Source organism: Micrasema longulum, unplaced genomic scaffold, assembly GCF_059751315.1.
Source record: "Micrasema longulum isolate JH-2025_06_02 unplaced genomic scaffold, ASM5975131v1 h1tg000554l, whole genome shotgun sequence".
Classification (NCBI taxonomy): Eukaryota; Metazoa; Arthropoda; class Insecta; order Trichoptera; family Brachycentridae; genus Micrasema; species Micrasema longulum.
This window is the reverse complement of record NW_028277750.1, coordinates 20,383-40,800: the sequence shown is the minus strand read 5'-3', so window position 1 is coordinate 40,800 and position 20,418 is coordinate 20,383. Positions and strand designations below refer to the sequence as shown.

At 33.0% G+C, this 20,418-nt stretch overlaps 1 protein-coding gene across 2 annotated transcripts in view; it reads right to left on the bottom strand.

The window, feature by feature from the left end:
* Nucleotides 1-20,418, bottom strand: part of ClC-a (chloride channel protein 2) — a 54,529-nt gene that overhangs the window by 23,679 nt on the left and 10,432 nt on the right. The window contains exons 1-4 of one of the 2 annotated variants that reach the window (XM_088228015.1): nucleotides 11,983-12,215; nucleotides 9,696-9,846; nucleotides 6,019-6,141; nucleotides 167-295 (exon numbers count right to left, since the gene is read on the bottom strand). In XM_088228015.1, coding sequence (XP_088084141.1) covers nucleotides 167-295; nucleotides 6,019-6,141; nucleotides 9,696-9,846; nucleotides 11,983-11,988 — 409 coding nt within the window. In that variant the 5' untranslated portion in view covers nucleotides 11,989-12,215. Of the gene's footprint in view, nucleotides 1-166; nucleotides 296-6,018; nucleotides 6,142-9,695; nucleotides 9,847-11,982; nucleotides 12,216-20,418 lie in introns of those variants that run through there. The other variant, XM_088228014.1, reaches the window with a different exon arrangement.

The window sequence follows — 20,418 nt, the reverse complement described above, 5'->3', positions numbered from 1 at the left end:
TTTTTGTCCCGAATTGAGTTTCAGTAACTCCTGAGAATATATTGCATAGACATTCTTTTGTATTACATAATTAATTAATAAAAAATATTTTAAAATGATCAAAATTTCTATCTTGAACAAATTACGCAAAAAACAACAAGTGTTTGTAAGTTGAAAAATACTTTACCTATAGCTTGAGGTGCTACGATGTGCACAAATCCAGCGGAGAAAAGTATCAGGATTATAGGCAAGGACACCCATGCCAAGTATTTGGCTACCAGACCTTCCGCCAAGTCTCGGTACATCCATATCCTGGCTGGAAATGGAAAAACCGTTATCACAAATAGAGTAAAGGCCCACTGAACAATAAGTTCCAGCACTACACAAGGTAATCTAAACACCACAAAATGTTGTAGTTGACAGGTCTTTTCTAGGATGATGCCAGTTTTTAATACGTTGATGCTACGTTTTTCCCTTGAATGGGGATTCTGGGAAAATAATGGATTTATGAACTACGATATTCTTTTGTGCTTTAATAGGCTTCAATTTTTGATAGATAGGGGCTGGTTTTCTGAAATTAAAGCTCACAAAAGCATTCAGAATAGCACCTCAGGGTGTCTTTTAAAGCGCAAAATGCTATCGAAAGGTGCTACAGAATGGCCAGAGGGGTGGCGAAGGCTCTGATTTGCGCGATCAGACTTGTTTCTTCCATCTACTATAGTCCTTAAAATATAGCTTTTTTAGAAGACAGTTGTCAGAAAAAGTGACGACATAACTTTGTAGTAACGTCTAAGGAGTGATTTATATTGACATACGAAAAATCATTTGTATCTGGCATGTTAATTATTTTTTTTAATACCAAACTTGGCATATAAATCAACATAATTATATAAAATCAGCTTTAAAATAAAATAAAAAACTAAAATAAACCTAATTATTAACGACGGTCTTACAAGGTTACATCATTTTGCAAAAATGTCAGAGATGGGACAAATTGATCAATGTAAATCGAGCGAATAAAAAATAGTTCATTTATTGTTGTTCATGAATAAAAGTATTTAATATCTTATTTTTTAGTAAAAAATTGTCTGAAACACACTATGATAGGCTTGTGTTTGCGGTTTTATATCAATTTTTGGTAACAGAGTTTCATGATTACATGAAAAAATGGATAAAATTGATTTGATCGGTACGTGATCAGTGATCCGAAAAGTCCCATCACTAGTGACATTAGTTTGACAGCTATCATTTTAATCAAGCTATATTTTAAGGACTATAACATACGCTATCACTGTCAAAACTGGGAAATTAGATGTGGTGACAGACAAATTGACTATATATACTGAGGTATTAAAAGCAGTAAACGTAAATTCTAAATAACACCAATCTTTCATAAACTAAGTTTTTTTTTTTAAAGTAATTAACCATTCACTTAGGCTTAAAATTTGAATTATAATAATAAAAATAAAGTTTTATTACACTTTTATTTGTGATTTTTACCAGTGACCGGGTTTTACCGTGACTGACATCGTCATCGACAAAATTACACGTGTTTTTATTATTATAATTAAAATGCAGTTCCACCAAGAATTGTCAGTAGAAAAACTCAATAGCTTAAAATTTGTTTTTGCATGGTGCGGATCTGAAAAGAAGTCACATGACTTCTACAACCGATCCGGGTAAGTGGAGGGGGCTTTTAATACACCCGTTCACTTCCGTTCACTGTTTTTAATGCGGAAAAGAAGAAACAAAGAACACTTAAAAAAAAGTAACACATTTAAACAATACGAAATGCCTCACATAATCATAAATTATTTCATTGATAGTGATCAAGTCATACTTACAAACTCTTTCCTAGGATAAGCGGCATCGAAAAAGACAGATTGATAAATATTATGTCAATAAAATATATGGTCAATAAATTTTCAGTTGTCATAAAGAGATTTATTTGAACTGATAAACTAGATAATGGTAAAAAATTATTTAAGTCTTATTGATGAGAGATTTAATAACATGTTTATTTGAAGCAATAACTTTGTGGTTATTATACAGGGTAGCTGGAGATGTGACATCCAAAGGCAAAATGCAAGTGCCTCATAATGAGGGGTACCCGAATCACCCCCATGGTATGTCCAGCAATTTTGCGTAGTTTTCGAGTTATGATTTTTTTAATGGGTTTTTTTAATTTTTCCACCTGATCGGTTTTTAATTATTTTTTTTAATTTCTGGAAGATTTTTACAGGTTTTTTTTAAAAACTCATTTTTTTGAAATTGTACTTTCACGCCTAAAATAATCAGCTTCGTAACATCTATGAAAGCTACAAAAGTTTTGACCTAAAATGTAGAATTTAAGGTTGAGGAAACTTGAACTTTCAATTCAAAATTAAAAATCAAAAAACGCAATTCCTTAGTTTCTAAGTAACTTTGAAAACTGCGCTAGACTCTAAGCTTTTGTAATAATACAAAAAAGGTAGTACTTAATAGGATATTATTCGCTGAAATCATTTATTGAAGATGAGGTGGAAAATTCCTAGGGATAATTAACTATGATACTAAAGTGTGTAAACTAAAAAAAATAACTGTTAGAGATAAAATGGCGACACGAGTAGCAGTGAACACCACCTCAGTATCTTTGAAGGCTGATTTCAACGAATAATAGCCAATAAGTACTACTTTTTTGTATTATTACGAAAGCTTAGAGTCTGGTGCAGTTTTCAAAGGTACTCAGAAACTAAGGATTTACTTTTTAAAATTTTTAATTTTAAGTTGAAAGTTCAAGTCTGACTCGCTCGACCTTAAATTCTACATTTTAGGTCAAAACTTTTGTAGCTTCCATTAATGTTACGAAACTGATTATTTTACGCGTGAAAGTACAATTTAAAAAAAAAAGAGTTACAAAAAAAAATCCTGAAAAAACCTACCAAATTTTTTTTTTAAATCAGGTCGAAAATTTTCAAAATATCATTAAAATAATCATAACTCGAAAACTACGCAAAATCGCGCAACATACATGGGGGTGATTCAGATACCCCTCAATATAAGGCACCTACATTTCACCTTTGGAAGTCACTTCTCCGGCCACCCTGTATAATTAAAATTAAAATAAAAACCGTTTGCTTATAACCACTTATTATTTATATTTAATTTCAAAAACATTTTTCACCTTGTGGTATGACATTTTACATTTGTTTATTTAAAAATTTGTGTAAACCACGTTAACTTTTGAGTTAAATGTCGGCCGGTTTTCATCATCAGGACTTGAGTCCAAATTAAAGTGGTTTATACAAATTTACACATAGACTTATTACATATCTGATTAGTGACCGTTTTTGGAACTATCGAGGTATAATAGTGAAATATCACGTACTACGAATACCAATAAAAATATTTGAAATAGATTAAGGAAAATTTTTAAAATCAAATTGTCAAAAAATATGTCTCTACCAAAACTCGACATGTTTGGCCTTGACAACTGTGATGTCAAGATTCGTGACGATGTTCTATTTAAATTTAAGCGGTCACAAACAAAGTTCAAAATTTAACCAAATCGTGAGGTATTAAGGGCGTGGCCAATGCAATGGTACCATTTTCGCGGGAATTTAAATTATAAATGAAAAAATATTTTTACAAAACAACAATTTACATATAACAAGGCCAAACACGTCGCGTTTTTCTACGAACGTATTTTTATTGAATTTCTTTTTTACATTTGTGTGTGAAAACATTTCTCCACAATATCCATATTGATTTTAAAAATACAATTAATAATTCCAAATCCATTTCATATATTTTTATCGGTATTCGTAGTGTGTGATATTTCCCTTTTTCCCGCAGGGCCGAAGTTGCTCAACAGAGAATACTTCCTTACATACAACGTCTCAGTTTGAATTATTCCTAAATTCATCAGCATCAGTCACTTATACCCGTATGCAGAGACAAACCTTAAGGTGAGGAGAGTACATTCTATTGTCTTGACCTTCGGGTTATTCTCTGAATTTGAAATTAGAATGTACTTTCCTCACCTTAAGTTTTGTCTCTGCATACGGGTATTAGTCATTTTACTGCCTAAAAATTTACTATTATGCTCAATGTTTATTTTTGTAAATTTATTGATAATTTTAAGTTGCTAGAATTTCACTCGTCCATGCACGTTGTAGCTGCAAGACGATTAGTAATCTAGCTTCAATAGGTAAATGTTATCAAATATCCTAATTTAGTAAATAGGATCTAGAATTCCAACCGTCCATGCGCTCAGTAGCTGCAAGACTCGTTGCAATCTAACTTCTATTTTTTTTAATTTGATTTTTATTTCATTTTAAAAAATTTCACTAGAACTCTAAACTTCATTGCCAAATAAAAAATGTAAATAGGGGCTAGATTACGTATTTTCCATGCGCTCTGTAGCTGCAATTCATGCTGTAATCTAGCTTCTACATATCATAACTGGAGACGAGGAACTAGAATCCCAACCGTCCATGTGCTCTGTAGCTGCAAGACGTGCTGGGATATTTATTTATTGTACAGCGCCCTTGAGGTAATTTTCACAAAAACGGCACTATATAAATTATCCAAATATATATATATATATATACAGGGTGTTCTTTGAACCCTGTCACATCCGAAACCACGATGATTAATATGGGCAATAAGACATATTAGCATATTTTTAAAAATATTTAGAACAAAGATTTTTTTTAAAAATAAAATATTTAAAAACCAAATGGTTGCTTACTTCTGCAGGGGAGAAGTGAGGGAGCGCGGTGCAGTATCAGACTCCCCCTTTCCCCCTTCTCGTTTCACCCCTCCAGAAGTAAGCAACCATTTGCTTTTTTTTTTATATTTATTTTTTTTTTAATTTTATTCGTTATAGAAAAATATTTTAATGTGCCGATGTGTCTTCTTGCTCATACTGATCATCTTGGTTTCGGATGTGACAGACATTATAAGTATTAACAATATTTTAAGTTTGTCCAAATTTTTGTAGACACGGACTGGATTCAACTCCCTGGGGAGCTGTTAACATTAACATATTACAACAGAGATAAATAATATTAATATATAAATTTAAAATATATTGTTGATAAATCCACCTGGTCCATGAAGAAGCATAGAAATTGAAAAAATAACATTTTCAGGCGTTGCCTAGTATGTAGGTGAAATAATTCAATTAGATGAATCTCACCCGCATAAATAAAGGTTTCAGCTCTTTAACTTCACAAACATCAACAGATGATAGAATTGAAGGAATATAGATGTTTAAATATGGGCAGAATGGTGAATGTTACACAGTGTGTAAAGTGGCCACTTAAACCAGCCAATGACAGGGCATAAGCCCTGTAGATGCCTAGACTTCTATATCACCTTCTCTTGAATGTTCTTCATCTCTTTCTCTCAGATTACAGAATACCGGGAATGAATATGCATCACATTTTGATATATTTAGTTTATCTCGGCCTAACTTAAAAAATAAAGTGACCAACATATTTTTATCAAAAAGAGCAAATCATCTTCAGAAGGTTGGGTTGGAATAGTTATAATTTGATTGATTAATGTATTTTGTTATTGTATAATTTCTTTAAAATATATATGTATTTCAAGTAATTAATAATGTGTACAGTACGAGTATATTAATATTTCATACTCGATTTTTTAAAATATTTTTATTTTTAGGCACTCTTTATACCACATATATGTAAATGGCAGGATGCCGTATATTTTATTTTATTTTATTTTATTTTATTAGGGAAATCAACAGTTCTACATACATATTTTTAGTAAACAAACAGATATAGTGTATAAACTCAGAACCAATAACAGATTTCCACATAGTATACAAAGTTAGTAAAGAATATATATATTACATATCAAATAAATACATACAATTTATACATATAAAAATGTTATTTTCAAGTACTCAATAATCAAAGATATTTTAAATATTAATTATAAATAAATAAATAAATAAATCTCTATTGTAATATGTTATATAGGTATTGTTGATTTCTCAATGAATTAATGAAGTAATGTTCAAAGTCTTACCATTGTTGCACATGGATATTCCACGATCCATAATGAAGCTGAGAAGTGCCATGATGATGCCAAGCAGTGCCAAAAACACCCAATCTTCGCCGAGCTTTGCAAACGTATTTCTCCATACGAAACCTGCAGTGTTAAGAAGAGAAATGACCACTGTACCACCCGTATTAGTCCACAAACATTTTTTGAGAATAAAATCAGTGGCAAATTGGATCAATCGGGTCTACTGATGGTTTAATTTAAGCTGGCGAGTTCAGGAAACTCACACTAACGCATTTAAAATCTACAGAATGTTGATTTAATTTGTATTTTATTTTAATAGTGTAATTATAAATTTTTCCAATTTAATAAAAAAATTCACTTGTTATATTTTTACTAAAACTAAAATCCCACCAAGCCACTTTTTGTAGCTTGTTGGTGAAGATTATATTTATACTAACAAAATAATATTATTTACATTTATAAAAACAATGAATAACAGATAAAAATTAACAGTCGGAAAGATCAGAATAAACATGTTTATACAAATAATAATACATAAATTTATTTTTTAAATACAAGAAAATATATGAAAAATTTAAATATTTACACCTAAGCTACTATTCATATATAGAGATGCAAGGCGGTAAAGTTACCGCGGTATTTTACGGGAATTTTACCAGATTTTGGTAAAATACGGTATTTTTCGGTAAGAAACGAATTTGACGTACTAATTTTTACTTTTTAAAGATATTACAAATACGAGTAGCTTTGTTTTAGGACACTCTACATGACTGCAAAGACCAGGTTTAGATCCATCTGATGGTTGTCGAGATTTATTAGAAGTATGGGACGTTCAAGGTCATTCGGTATGTACTTTTTTTTACTTTTTTTTATAAAAAGGGTTATTATGTTTTTAAACTTGACAGGGTCGGTGGACATAGGGTCCTTAGTAAAACTTGAAGTTTGTGACCTTGAACGACCACCGCTCATGCCACGATTTTGAAAAAATGGTGCTTAAAAACAGTTTTTTGTGTATAATTACGTCCCTGATGGTTTTATAGAAAAAAATATAAGAAAGTCTGAGAAAATAAAATTTACTTAAAAATCGTAATAATTTTTTTTTCGTAGTATCAATACTTTCTAAGATACACGTTTGAACATCAAATACATTTTATCAAAATAGCGGAAAAGCGCTATTAGCACTAACTTTTTACTAATTGTTTGGTGTATTATGGTTATGTTTGAGAGGAAGCTTGAATGTATTACTATGAAATTGTTCCAAAATGATGCAAAGCCACAGTAGTCCTCGAACAGGCAGAGTTTCGATTGTTTTGTACAGGAGATCATTATTACTTCTTTGTTCGTAAATCTCTGCAGGTACAATTCGCTTAACTATAGAGTACTGTAGACCCTGGATCATTTTAATATTAGTTTTAGTCGAATGTCCCCACGACTTTATACCATATCTTATTATTGATTCTACTAAAGAAAAATAAATAATCAAATAAATGTTGTATTAAATTTTAACCAAATCTGCTATCTTTTTTATAAAATTCAGTGTTGGATTAGAGGGTTGTGTATATAAAAAAATACTATTAATTAAGAAAATGTAATATTAATTAACTAAAATACTTTGTTTCATTATTTTATATTTTTTTAACAATTTTTTTTAATGTTGCATTTTACTAATTATAATCTTTCCAAGAATAAGGGACCATTTAAATATGTTTTTTTTATTTTTTTTATAGTCAATTACTCTAGAACTAGAATGCGAAATTGTGTAGATTTTTTTAAGTATATAAATAACGAGATTTATTGTTTATCAATAAGTGTGTATACATATTTTCTCCGATATAATTTGAAATGTGTTTTTTAATTACATTATATTCATTAATATTATAGTGAACACAAAATATTTAGTAAAAAAATATGCTTGTTTAAAAAAAAATACTCGTAAATACTCGTATATGACATTTTCTTAAGTAATTGTTTTTTTAGCTCTAATCCAAAAGAGATTTTTAAAAACATTTAATATAACGTCAAGATTTTTTTTTAATCAGTATTCCGTAAGTTTTGCGAAAGCGCCATCACTACATAATCGACCTATTCATGATTTGATTGAATGAAAATGCCTACATATTTATAAACCAGTGTTTTTAATCCGTAACTTAATACTCGTACATATTTTTATACTTTTACTATTAAGAATCGCAGCGAAACTCAGACGAACGCAGAAGCATCCTGTGTTTCTTGTATTATTATATCATTAGCAACTAATAAAGCAATAGTTATCTATGTCACGCTCATAAGCGCGTCTGAGCGCGAGAGAGACAGAGGTTATTTAAATAAAATTTAAATAAAAAAAAAAAATTTAAAAAAATTAAAAAATTTAATTTTAAAAAATATCTACAAACACGCACAGCGCAAAGATCTATATTTTTCTGAAAACCGCACGTAAATCGGTTAAGCCGTTTAGGGGGAATACGGTGACATCCCGCGTACAGAGGAATTATATAAATAAAGCTAAAAATCCCGTAGTTTACTGTATTTTACGGTAATTTTCGGTAAAAAACGAATATGACGTACTAATTTTGGTTTTTCGAAGATTTAACAAACACGAGAAGCTTCGTTTTAGGACACGTTAAATGACAGTGAAAACCAGCAGCACAATCACAAATGACTATCGACGTGCTAATTAGCGGCGTGATAACAATTTTTCACCGTGGTTGTTTATCGTATGCGCGGTCACAATGAAACATCCGTGGAAGTTATCGATCGTGATTATTATATTTTTTTAATATTGTCATACTTCAACTTGATGCTTGGCAACACCTAATATTAAATGTCAAAATTCAAAATATTTACGTTTTGCAACGCATAATCAATCACATATTTGAATTTTACCCTTGTAAATATGGAGAATATTCCTAAACTGTAAGTAAAATAATGTAGTTTTATTTTTTGTTCACAATTTATCATGCTATTTATTTGTTTTGAATCAAATTGAGAAAGCTATTAAACTAAACAATTGTTGAAGGCGTTTGGCGTTTTGCAACGCGACCGCGATAACTTCAGCGTGTTCATAATTGTTCGTTGTGATCGCTCAAATACTTAGCACGTCGATAGTCATCTGTGATTGAGCCCCAGGTTTAGATACATCGGGTGGTTCTCGAGATTTATTATAAGCAATACGTTCACGGTCATCCGGTGTGTAATTTGTTCCCTTTTTTTGATAAAAAAAAGTTTATGATCTTTATGATCTCTAGTCGATCACAAAAACGGCATTTCTCAATTTGCAGAAAACACCCATAGCACTAGCAAAATCTTACGGAACTTTAAAAAACATTAAAACTGGTCAAATACTTAATTAGATTCTTGTTTGTAATATCATTGCCATAATAATTGTCAAAATCAAAAACATTCCGACTGTTGTGTAGATTTGATTATTCACTCCACAAAGGTTCTATTATCTCAGTTTCACTTTTCTATGTCTGGCTGCTTTCTGCATCACGTTCAACTATGCTTTAAAGAGACGGCATTTTCACAACGAAAAGAGGCGGCCACTTAACCGACATCATATTTCAAACAAATTTAAAAAAAACATTGAATCAATTGATAATGTATAAATTATCAAACGTGTTTCATTAAAAAGTTTTTTTAAAAAAAACATCAGAATATGAAGCACACTCTGTACTTACCAAATGCTTTGGCAAATCTTCCAGAAGGTTTGTTAGATAATTCCCTCTCTCTCGCTTTGTCATCTCTTCTTCTTCTTCTGTCTAATCTCTTGAGGCGCCTGGCCTCGCTCCTGGCAGCTGCTGATAGGTCCCGCGTATAGCGGCCATACATCTAGAAATAATATAATTGAGTGAATCATGTGTCACTCACAACCAACCAGACTTCATTTTATTTTTATAGTTAATATTACAACACAAATTGTTCCAGGGGTGCTATTCTGAACCGCTCTCGCGGCACGAGAAAACAGTTTTTCTCTCGTATTTTAATTTAAGATAATATGACCGCGGAAGCGTTTGGAATACCACCCTGGGTATTAAAGAGTATTTGAAAACAAAGATATTCCAATTTCAACAATGTTTTGAGTATGTCCAAATGTTTTCAGACTGGCTGGATTCCTTCCCTAGGGAGTTATTTAGATCTAAATTTGCGGCAACAGAAATGGAAAACATTATTGAGAAGGGAATAATATGGAAGTCTAGGCATTTACAGAGCTTATGACCAAATATTATAGAGGATCAGAAACATAACAATTATAATTTTTAAAAAAACAAATATATGGCACACCAATATGGTAAACAGTAAACTCAAATATTCTGAAAATCATTAAGGAGTTTCCCACTCAAATCAGTACATAAAATAGTTGAATAAATATACACTTTTTCAGTGATATTGACCCTCTATTAACAAAATGTTGGCAAGAAAAAAAAATCTGACATTGGCCCTTTTAGATCCAAGCCTCAGAACTTATGGACTAGAGACGACGGTTACAATAAAGATTGTCCAGAAATTTTAATGCACACCAACGGTTCGTGGAAAGACAGATGCTTGGCGTGAGTGTCCGAGACAGAAAAAGAAACAAAGAGATCAGACAGAGAGCCAAAGCTGCTGACGTCATGAACTGTGTGGCTGATTAGCTTGCCCACCACATATCGCACACCGCACCTGAGGACAGTGTCCTTGGCGGTACCCACATACACGGAAAAGTTGTTCGTCGCCGAACGAGAAAAGCTGCCCGAAGGAGCTTTCTGTAATCTGGTAGTCTAGAAAGAAGGTAATTCAGAAGAACATAATATGCACTTCATTGGATTGAGAAAAGAGAGAAGTGAATTCTTCACTGACTGGGATGAAACTGATTGGACATGATCAATTCGCCGAAAAAACTTTTTAAAATCTTTGAAATTATTTTTGGAAGCCACCAGATACTCATATCTGACAGGACCTATAACAGGGCCACGGATAGTAGCGAAAGTTCCATTTCGTTATCATAGACAGAGGGAATGGGACAAGACCGCAGGATGTGTTAAAAAGATTGATTAGGATATCCGCAGCAGGATGAAGGGGAATTAACAATATTAAAAACAAATAATTTGCCATTAAATTTACCATGACCTAATAAAAACTACGTAGTCCGGTGATCAGGGATAACCCAAGAAGATTTTAAGCGCTGACGGATTGTAGGAAAAAAAGAAAGGTAACCCTCCCAGAAAGGGAAGATTCGTATCGCGATTACCAAGCATCAAGAAGGGCATTTAGATTTTTTTAAATATATTCGATTGAGATATTCGTCCAGTTGGGAGTAGACGGACGCCACCAATGACAGAGGAGTGCTTTCTTTTTAAGTGGAAATTTGCAGATCGTCGCTGGACCTCCAGATCCAACGCGGACAAGCCCGTTAGAATCGGGAGTGCATCAGTCGAGCATGTCCAAAATGCTCTGGCAAGAGCCAGAAGAGGTTGCCTTTGTCCGCTTAAAGTATTGCAACTCACATCGGTGTCCCCAACAGCCAGCTGCATAGCACACAAAACCTAAGAAAATGGATTTAAAATAGCCCGTTAAAGTTTGAAAAAACAATCCCGTGTGGCTAGACAGGGGACACCAGGTGAGTGCCTTAAATGTTGAAGTGGAGGTTCTGGACAAATAAAAAGGGTGTCGGAAGGCCACCAAAGAGATGGACCGATGGCACTGCCTAGATAACTAACTGGTGGTGCCTGGATGCAGAGGAGTCAAGACAGAGACGGGTGGAAGGTGTCGGAAGAGGCCTACATCCAGCAGTGGAGAGTAAAAAGCCTAGTGAAGAAGAAGATTTCTTCTTCTTCTAGTGCCTTGCCGGGTCCCCCCGACGTTGGCGTTCACTACAGCGAAAGCATATGTATCTGTACTGCGCTAATTTCGCAGCCAGGACGACTGCTTATTGATTTACTCGCCGTGAAGAAGATTTACACATATTGAAAAAACTTAAACAATTACCGCCATTTTACAATAAATGTAAAGATATTTTAACAGGAAATTCAAAGACACAAACAGCAGATATGCTCTAAATTCTTTAGCATAAAAAATAACATTGCAAAGAAATGTGTTACTGAAACACAATTATTTCAATCTGTCACTTTTCATGGAAATATTTAGATTTGTTCACATTTTTTATCACTATTTTTAATAGGCACCCGATCTTTTAAAAGGCTACTGTTTCAAAGCCTACTATCGAATTGGCTACTGTACTTAATCAAAGCTTACATAAGGCTTATCAATTTCTTATTAGTATAGCTGTAATTTTTACAAGATTTTTTGTTTGTTTTACAAACAAGGATACTCGCTCCTTTATCTTTAAGCACAGAACAGAATTGGAGAAAAATTCAAACAATACACCATTTTTCAAACAAAAAGAATTCTTGAGTAAAATAATAAATGGCTGCCTACGTGGTGTAGTGGGTAAGACGCTTGGCTCACGCACGAAAGGTTCCAGGTTCGATTTCCGGTGAGATCACAAAAAAAAAGTGATTTTGCCACTTAAACCAGCCAATAATGGGTCGTAAGCCCTGTGAATGCCTAGACTTCCATATTCTCTTCTCAAAAATGTTTTCCCTCTCTGTTGCTATTCGCTGTCTATTTAGAACCAAATTAATTCATTAATTTCAAGAAAAAATATGGGGATTTGACTCTGTTGACAAGATAAATATTTTCCAAAAGCCGGTATTTCAATTCACGTTGGTTCAAACACACGCATATAGGGTGATATCAATGAATATATTAATCATCATTCCCTTTTCGCACCTAATAGTGCATAGGGCACTGCATTGGTACACCAATTGCAGCGCATCTTGATCATTTTTGTTACGCGAAGGTAAGATTATCATTCTTACGCTTTAGGTGCCAGTCCAGGGACCATGAAATATTCTGGTGTGAAAACACAGTTTTAAATCAATATTTCATATCAACCATGTCGGGAATCGAATCGAGACCTTTCGCATGGTAGGCAAACGCGCTGACCACCACGAGGCCGACGAGCAAAACGGGCCTGGATATTTATTTATTGTACAGCGCCCTTGAGGTGATTTTCGCAAAATCGGCGCTTTATAAATTATCCAAATATACATAAGAATTGAAGACATATGGATATTCAAACACAGGCAGAATGGTGAATGTTACACAGTGTGTAAATTGGCCACTTAAATTAAATATAAACATAAATAAGAAGTGTTTAAAACAGTATGTTTCTTTTTTGGGTGATACCATGTGGGTTGGATTTGTTTCGACTTTTCGGCTACCATTGCAGGAGCCAATGAAATACATAGACACCCAAATAACATAAACAAAGACGACGGGCTTAAATTAAACTCAACATGGTTCCCAGCACTACATACTACAAAAACTAATAGAAATGTGCCTACTGCCGAATGCGACACGGCACAAATTACTAGTATAAAAACACATCCTTTTTTTATAAAACACACAGTTTGCCCTGAAGATGGCTCCTGCAATGGTAGCCAAAACGTCGGAGCAAATCCAACACACGCGGTATCACCCAAAAAATAAACATGTTGATGAATGGAAAAATGGAGTCAATGTTAAAAATCTCAAGTCTACAAAAGCGTAGAAATAACATTATCTCCATATTTATGTTTAATTTACTGAACGGCTTAATTGATGTACCATCGTTACTGGAACAAGTGGCATTCAATGTTCCGATCCGCCGGTTGCGAAATAATAATGTGCTGTTCCTCGATCAGCACAGCGCAAACTATGGCTTGCATGCACCAATGTCCCGATTGTGTCGTATCGTAAACTCGAGACAAGATCTGGACTGGATTTTGGTGTGAGTCTTTATAGATTTAAAAATTCACTAAGATAGACCGGATCTTGTCTTGAGGTAGTAATTTTTTTTTGTCCTAGCTTTAATTTTATTTAGCTGTATTTTATTTTATTAGTGCCTGTATTTATTATAAGAAATTGTATTTACCATCGTTAAAATGGACTGCATAAGTCCGTCAAATAAATAAAGAGATAACGGTGACCGTGAAAACCTTCACACCTATCGTTTAAAACAGTCTTAACATTTTGTAATTTATCTTTGTATATAGTCGACTTTGTATATTCTAACATGTAAAATATTTTATATTATATCATTAACGGTCAGATTGCATAAAAAAGTTAAGTAAACTAAAGTTTAAAGTTAAATAATTGTTGTGTTATTGTCAAAATGTGGAAAATGAGTTGTTTATTTGACTTTTTCGTGCGAATTCTTCTGTCCGTTTTGTCGAAAACGTCACAGGCATTTAACTTAACTTTTTTTTTATTCAATGGGCCCTAAGAGTCCTCGGCGCGGGTAATCCCAGTGAGGTCACATTATTTTTATTATTGCTTACAATGTGAAAAAAAATAGTAAATGAACTAGCCGATGATAGGCCAGACGACCTGTAAATGCCTAGACATCCACATTTCCTTCTCTAAAATGTTTTCCATCTTGTAGTTTTTTTACCTATCGTACTTTCGGCCCTTTCCACACATGCCACGCAAATCCAGCCGGCCTGGTAACTTTCCGCGTTCATCCTACAAACGCATACACAACGTGTCGGCTTTTGTAGAGTGACCCGGTAAAATTTAACGGTAATTACCGCGCCGGGTGGATTTGCGTGGCATGTGTGAAAGGGGCCTTCTACTCTTTTTTATATATCTCTATGGCATAATGGCATAGTGAAATTTTATGCCTTTGACTATTATTATTATTATTATGGATAACTTATATAGCGCCATTTTCGTAATAAAATAAATAAAAATAAAAATACTAAATAGGGATATATCACATACTACGAATACCGATAAAAATATATGAAAAGGATTTAGAATAATTAATTGTATTTTCGAAATCAATATGGATATTGTGGAGAAATGTTTTCATACATAAATGTAAAAAAGAAATTCAATAAAAATACGTTCGTAGAAAAACGCGACATGTTTGGCCTTGGTTGTGACTTCAAGATTCGTGAAATTGTTCTACACAAATTTCAATGCCAGGAATAAATAAACATGAATCGTGACGTATTAGAGGCGCGGCCAATGCAATCACCGTTTTTGCGGGAATTCAAAATTACAAATTTAAAAGTAATTTTTATGTTACTAATAATTAGCACAAATAAAAAAAAAATACTGGACAGTATTTCATAGACCTTTATTACTATGCTATAAAAATGTTTTTTTTTAAAGTTAACTAACTAACCATCACGCCATTTCCCCGGAGGGGTAGGCAGAGAGGATAGAACGCCACACCACTCTGTCCTGGCACACTTCCTTTGCTTCCTTCACATTCATACATCTTCTCATGCACGCACGTCGATTATTCCGACTTTTCACATGACCACTTTCAAGAATTTGTTGTACTTGATCATGCCATGTCTTTCTCGGCCTTCCTCGACTTCTACAACCAGACACATTCGCATCATAAATCTTTTTAGCCGTTCTTTCATCATTCATTCGCTCCACATGACCGAACCATCGCAAAAGACCTTTCTTAATTTTGTCGATAATGCTTAACTCAGCCTTGCATTCTGCTCTGATTTCGACATTAGGGCACCTATCATACATTGTTTTTCCGCACATTCGCCTGAGGGATCGCATTTCAACAGCATTCAGTCTACTTTCGTCCCTTTTTTTCCAACTCCATGCTTCGCTTCCATACATTAGGGTTGGTACCAGAACTCCATTATGAACTGCTAATTTAGCCTCTTGCGATAGACACTTATTTGCTACGACAGACTTTAAGGCACCATTAACTCTGTTACTGGCACTAACTTTTTAAAGTTATATTTTCCTATTATTTATATTTTTATTACGGCTTTTTACAAGATGAAATATTCCGATTTTAGTTGTTTATCCCAGAAAAAGCAGCACTTTTTGGATAGTGAAACTAACTACACATTTGTAAATAAACTTATCTTGAAATTCATAGTTTTCACCAAAATTGTCAAAATTATAAATGAGAAAGATATTGTAACACCTTTTATACGAGGTAAAAATGATATCTGATTATCCAAGAATACGCGCTGTGTATACATTGCTAACAAACATTTTTAATCTTTATCTCATTTGAAAATTAGCCAACATTTAAAAGCCTTTGATTCTGTGCCTCGATTATGAACGCTATCTTCATCTATATATATCGAGACGGTATACTTAACTTTGTACCATCTGTATCTTACCTCGGTATGTTCTACCTACTTGTCATATCGACATCATATGATCGAAACAAGCCAATGGAAACAATTAGTCCGCGTTCCTTGCGTCATTAACATTTAAAATACTTTTTATTTATATTTTAAATAAGCTTCTGTAATAGAAAGTGCCCACTTCAAAGCAATTATAAACTCCAAAAAATCCCAATTCAAGCAAAAGGAGATCGCTTTAATATGATTTTTATATGACTTTTAACCATTGCCAAAACGATATACTTAACGATCGTCTGCATTTATCTACTGAGGTTTTACTGGGCGATTACAAGGCCGACTCTCGATACGTTCTCTCAGAAAGATATTAATACAGATGGAAAAAATAAAATAACTAAATTATTTTATTACAGTGGTAACTTTCTAACGCCTAGATACTCTTATTTGTTAATAGGAGAGAACCTAGCGACATTACTTTCACATCTAGGCGTTCGTTTTATTAAAGTGAACGTTATTTCGGAAGTTAATTCGACTTCAAAATTTACTTATTTCTCTCTGATATTTTTAATAGTCTTCTAGGAAAAAAAGTGCCAACCTCAAAACGATTAAAATTTTTAATAAATCACAATTAAAGGAAAAATTCCTCGGTGAATTTTTTTTTGTCACTTTTAATGCGTTGATAAACGTATCGAGGGGTTCTAGACCCGTCGGTATAAACCTATGTACTTACATCGAACCTTGATGGTGGGGGGTATCGGTAGTATACCTTTGTAGTCGGTCGAGAGACTTTATCTTATCTATTATCTTCAACTATGACGAAATACTGAAGCTATGTCATTTTAGAGCTATGTCATTTTAGAGCGTAGATATGTGTACCGAGACGTACGCTTTCCCTTGTTTCATATCGATGTACCAACCCAAAACTTGAAGGTCCCCCACCTTGTCGGTAGTTTATCTTTATAATCGTTAGAGGGAATTTATCTTCAACTATACCGTCAAGGTGAAGATACGACGTCTTTATCTTCCCATCGTAATCGAGGCCCTGGTGTGTAATAAAACTATTGGCTGATGACGTTATTATGGTAATAAAGGGTTATGATAATATGGTTTTTAAAAGGGAAATATCACATACTACGAATACCGATAAAAATATAAAAAATGGATTAGAATATTTAATCGTATTTTCGAAATCAATATGGGCATTGTAGATAATTGTTTTCATACATAAATGTAAACGAGAAATTTAATAAAAATACGTTGCTAGAAAAATGCGATGTGTTTGGCCTTGACCGTTGTGATGTCAAGATTCGTGATAATGTTCGAAACAAATTATAATTGAAAGGAACAAATATACATGAATCGTGGCGTATTAGGTGCGTGGCTAATGGAATGACCGTTTTTGGGGGAATTCAAAATTACAAATTTTTAAAAATTATGCTACTAATAATTGTCAAAAAAATAATTTTTTACTGGACAGTATTTCATAGACCATTATTACTTTTAAAATGTAAAAAAAAAAAAATATTCTTTATTATCTGAGAGTTAGGCAAAGCATAAATAAATAAGTATTGAATAAGTAAAAAAAAATCTATAAAACAACTTTGTTTTTAATCACATTTTGAATTCTAGCATGTATGTGATTTATATTTATTTATTTATTAATACTTTTACAATGTTTGTATTCTTTTTTTATACAGAATAATGTTCGCTCACTGGGGTGTACCGTGCCGAAGGAAACATTTTACAAAAAGTGAAACATGCTTTAAATGAGTTATTTAACAAAGTCAACATAAAAATAAAAAAACGTAATTAATATATTAAACCTAATTATCATTAACATAATGAGCAATATAAACTAAAATAATCATAAACAAACATAACCAATTTATATAGACCTGTAGACCAAATTTCATATACAGTACACAAATTTGACCTATTTGACTTGGATCCACTCATCGATCCGTGCGCAACCCACCTCCACTATCCATGTCCTTATAGCAATTTTATATTGTGAGTACTTACTAATTGTCCTTATGGATAGTGGAAGTAGATTGTACACTTTAACCGAGTAGTAGGCCAATCCTCTTTGACCGAAGGTTGTTTTAATTTTTAATGGTTTTTGCATCATCAGGGTGGAGTATATAGTAACTCTTGTATTTGTGAAAGAAGTTATGGAAGGTAGATAATAATGTTTGTGTGCGTATAGAAACAGAGCTAAATATGATTATAAATCTAAGCATGTAGCGGGTTGGACTGAATACTTGTAACGAGAAGTAAGTAACCACACTGACTTGTCAATTATCACATCCAAGGTGGGGCATTGCAAACATCAGACATGCTATGTGAGTTTTGAACCAAAGATTATAAAATAAATACATGGTAAATAAATTTTGGGAAGTCAACAATATTTCCATGCTTTTGATTATGATACTAATTCAAATTATTATTCAAATTCAAATTATTTATTCACAAAGTAACATAACAAATAACAAAGTATTTAAGACGTTTAATTGGAACTTTATATCAAACCAAGAACCCTTGAGCAATGGTTCGACAATATTTTTATTTTATTTATTGGGGATATCAACAGTAATACATGTAACAAAAATACAACAAATAAAATATACAGAGAATAAAACCAATGACAGATATCCACAGAAATACATTAAATACACGTACAATACATACTAGTGTGTTTGTGTGAGTGTAAGTGAGTGAGAGGGTGGGTGTTATATTGGAATGAGGGTGGACATGTGTGTAAATATTGCACAAGTGTCAAGTGTCGAAAATACAAATATATTTAAAATATTAAGAATTAGAGATAAAATATAATAAAATAAAATAAAATAAGATAAGATAAAATAAGACTTTATTATTGAAACTAAGTATAAGACAAAAAAGTATGTTTTAAAACGCGCATTTTAAATGTTATTTTTTTACAATCAAATGGATCAATAAGGGGAAAGTTCAAATTATATTCACTAACAAAACGTATAAGTGGAGAGTTCTGGGCATAGTTCGTACGAACTGCTGGCAGATGAAATAGAGAACTCGACGTGTGACGGGTGCGGTAGCCGGGGACATTTAATGATAACTCCGACAAAAGAGCCGGACTATCAAGGCGTCCACTAAGTACGTCATGAAGCACCCCCATGTCCAACAGTAGACGGCGATCTTCTAAAGTAAGCAATACTCTCTAATAGCAAGAGTATTTGCCTCTTAAACATAGTTTCACCAATGTGAAAGTTGTCGATCTCCAAAGTGATAATGTTCAGCTGCTTGACTGCTCTTCCAATCGGCATGACCAGAGGCAGGTTGGTTCTGGAAACCGGGAGGTAAAACAGTCTGTGCTGACGCTGTCGGAGATAGCCATCAGGAACATAAAAATTGATACTCTCTAAAATGGCCGAGTTATCGATGAAACCCCTTAACAGTCTGAAAAAATGGGTCAGTGTAGACCCATCCCTTCTAAGTTGCAAACTATTGGTCCCAAGCGTACCCAAGAGGAACCCAGTGGGATAGAGCCACGGATAACTACCATACTCCCTCATGTAGAGATACCTCAGAATTTTTTCTGAACCCTCTCCAACATGAGGAAGTAAAATCCAGCCTTGTCTACGAGGATTTGAACCTACTCAAAATACTGTTGATTCAAATAATACATAATTTTAGTCATTAAAATATAGCTTGTTTAAAAGACAGCTGCCAAACTAATGTCACTAGTGATAGGAAATTACTGACCATTAATCATGTACCGATCAAATCGATTTTATCAGTTTTTTCGTGCAAACATGGAACTCTTGTTTCCGAAAATTGATTTAAAAAAAACGCAAAAACAAGCCTATTATAAGTGTGCTTAGACAATTATTTACTAAAAAAAATAAGTCATAAAATACTTTTTTTTCATGAACAACATCAAATGAATTATGCATATGTAGATTGGTTTTTTGTCAAGACCTAAAAAAACCGCACGGGTAACCCCAGTGAGGTCAAATTATTTTTATAACCATAGTTTATAATGGAAAAAAATATGAATGAATAAATAAAATAAAACCTTCACGTCAATCTATTTCATTGCTAAATTTGTTTTAAAACACTCAAATAAACGTTAATTGGCTGATAAGAATAGGGAAAGATCACGTACTACGAATACCGATTAAAATATATGAAATGGATTTAAAATAATCAATTGTATTTTTCAAATGTTTTCATATTTAACTTTAATTTTTTTTTTTTTTAATATGTC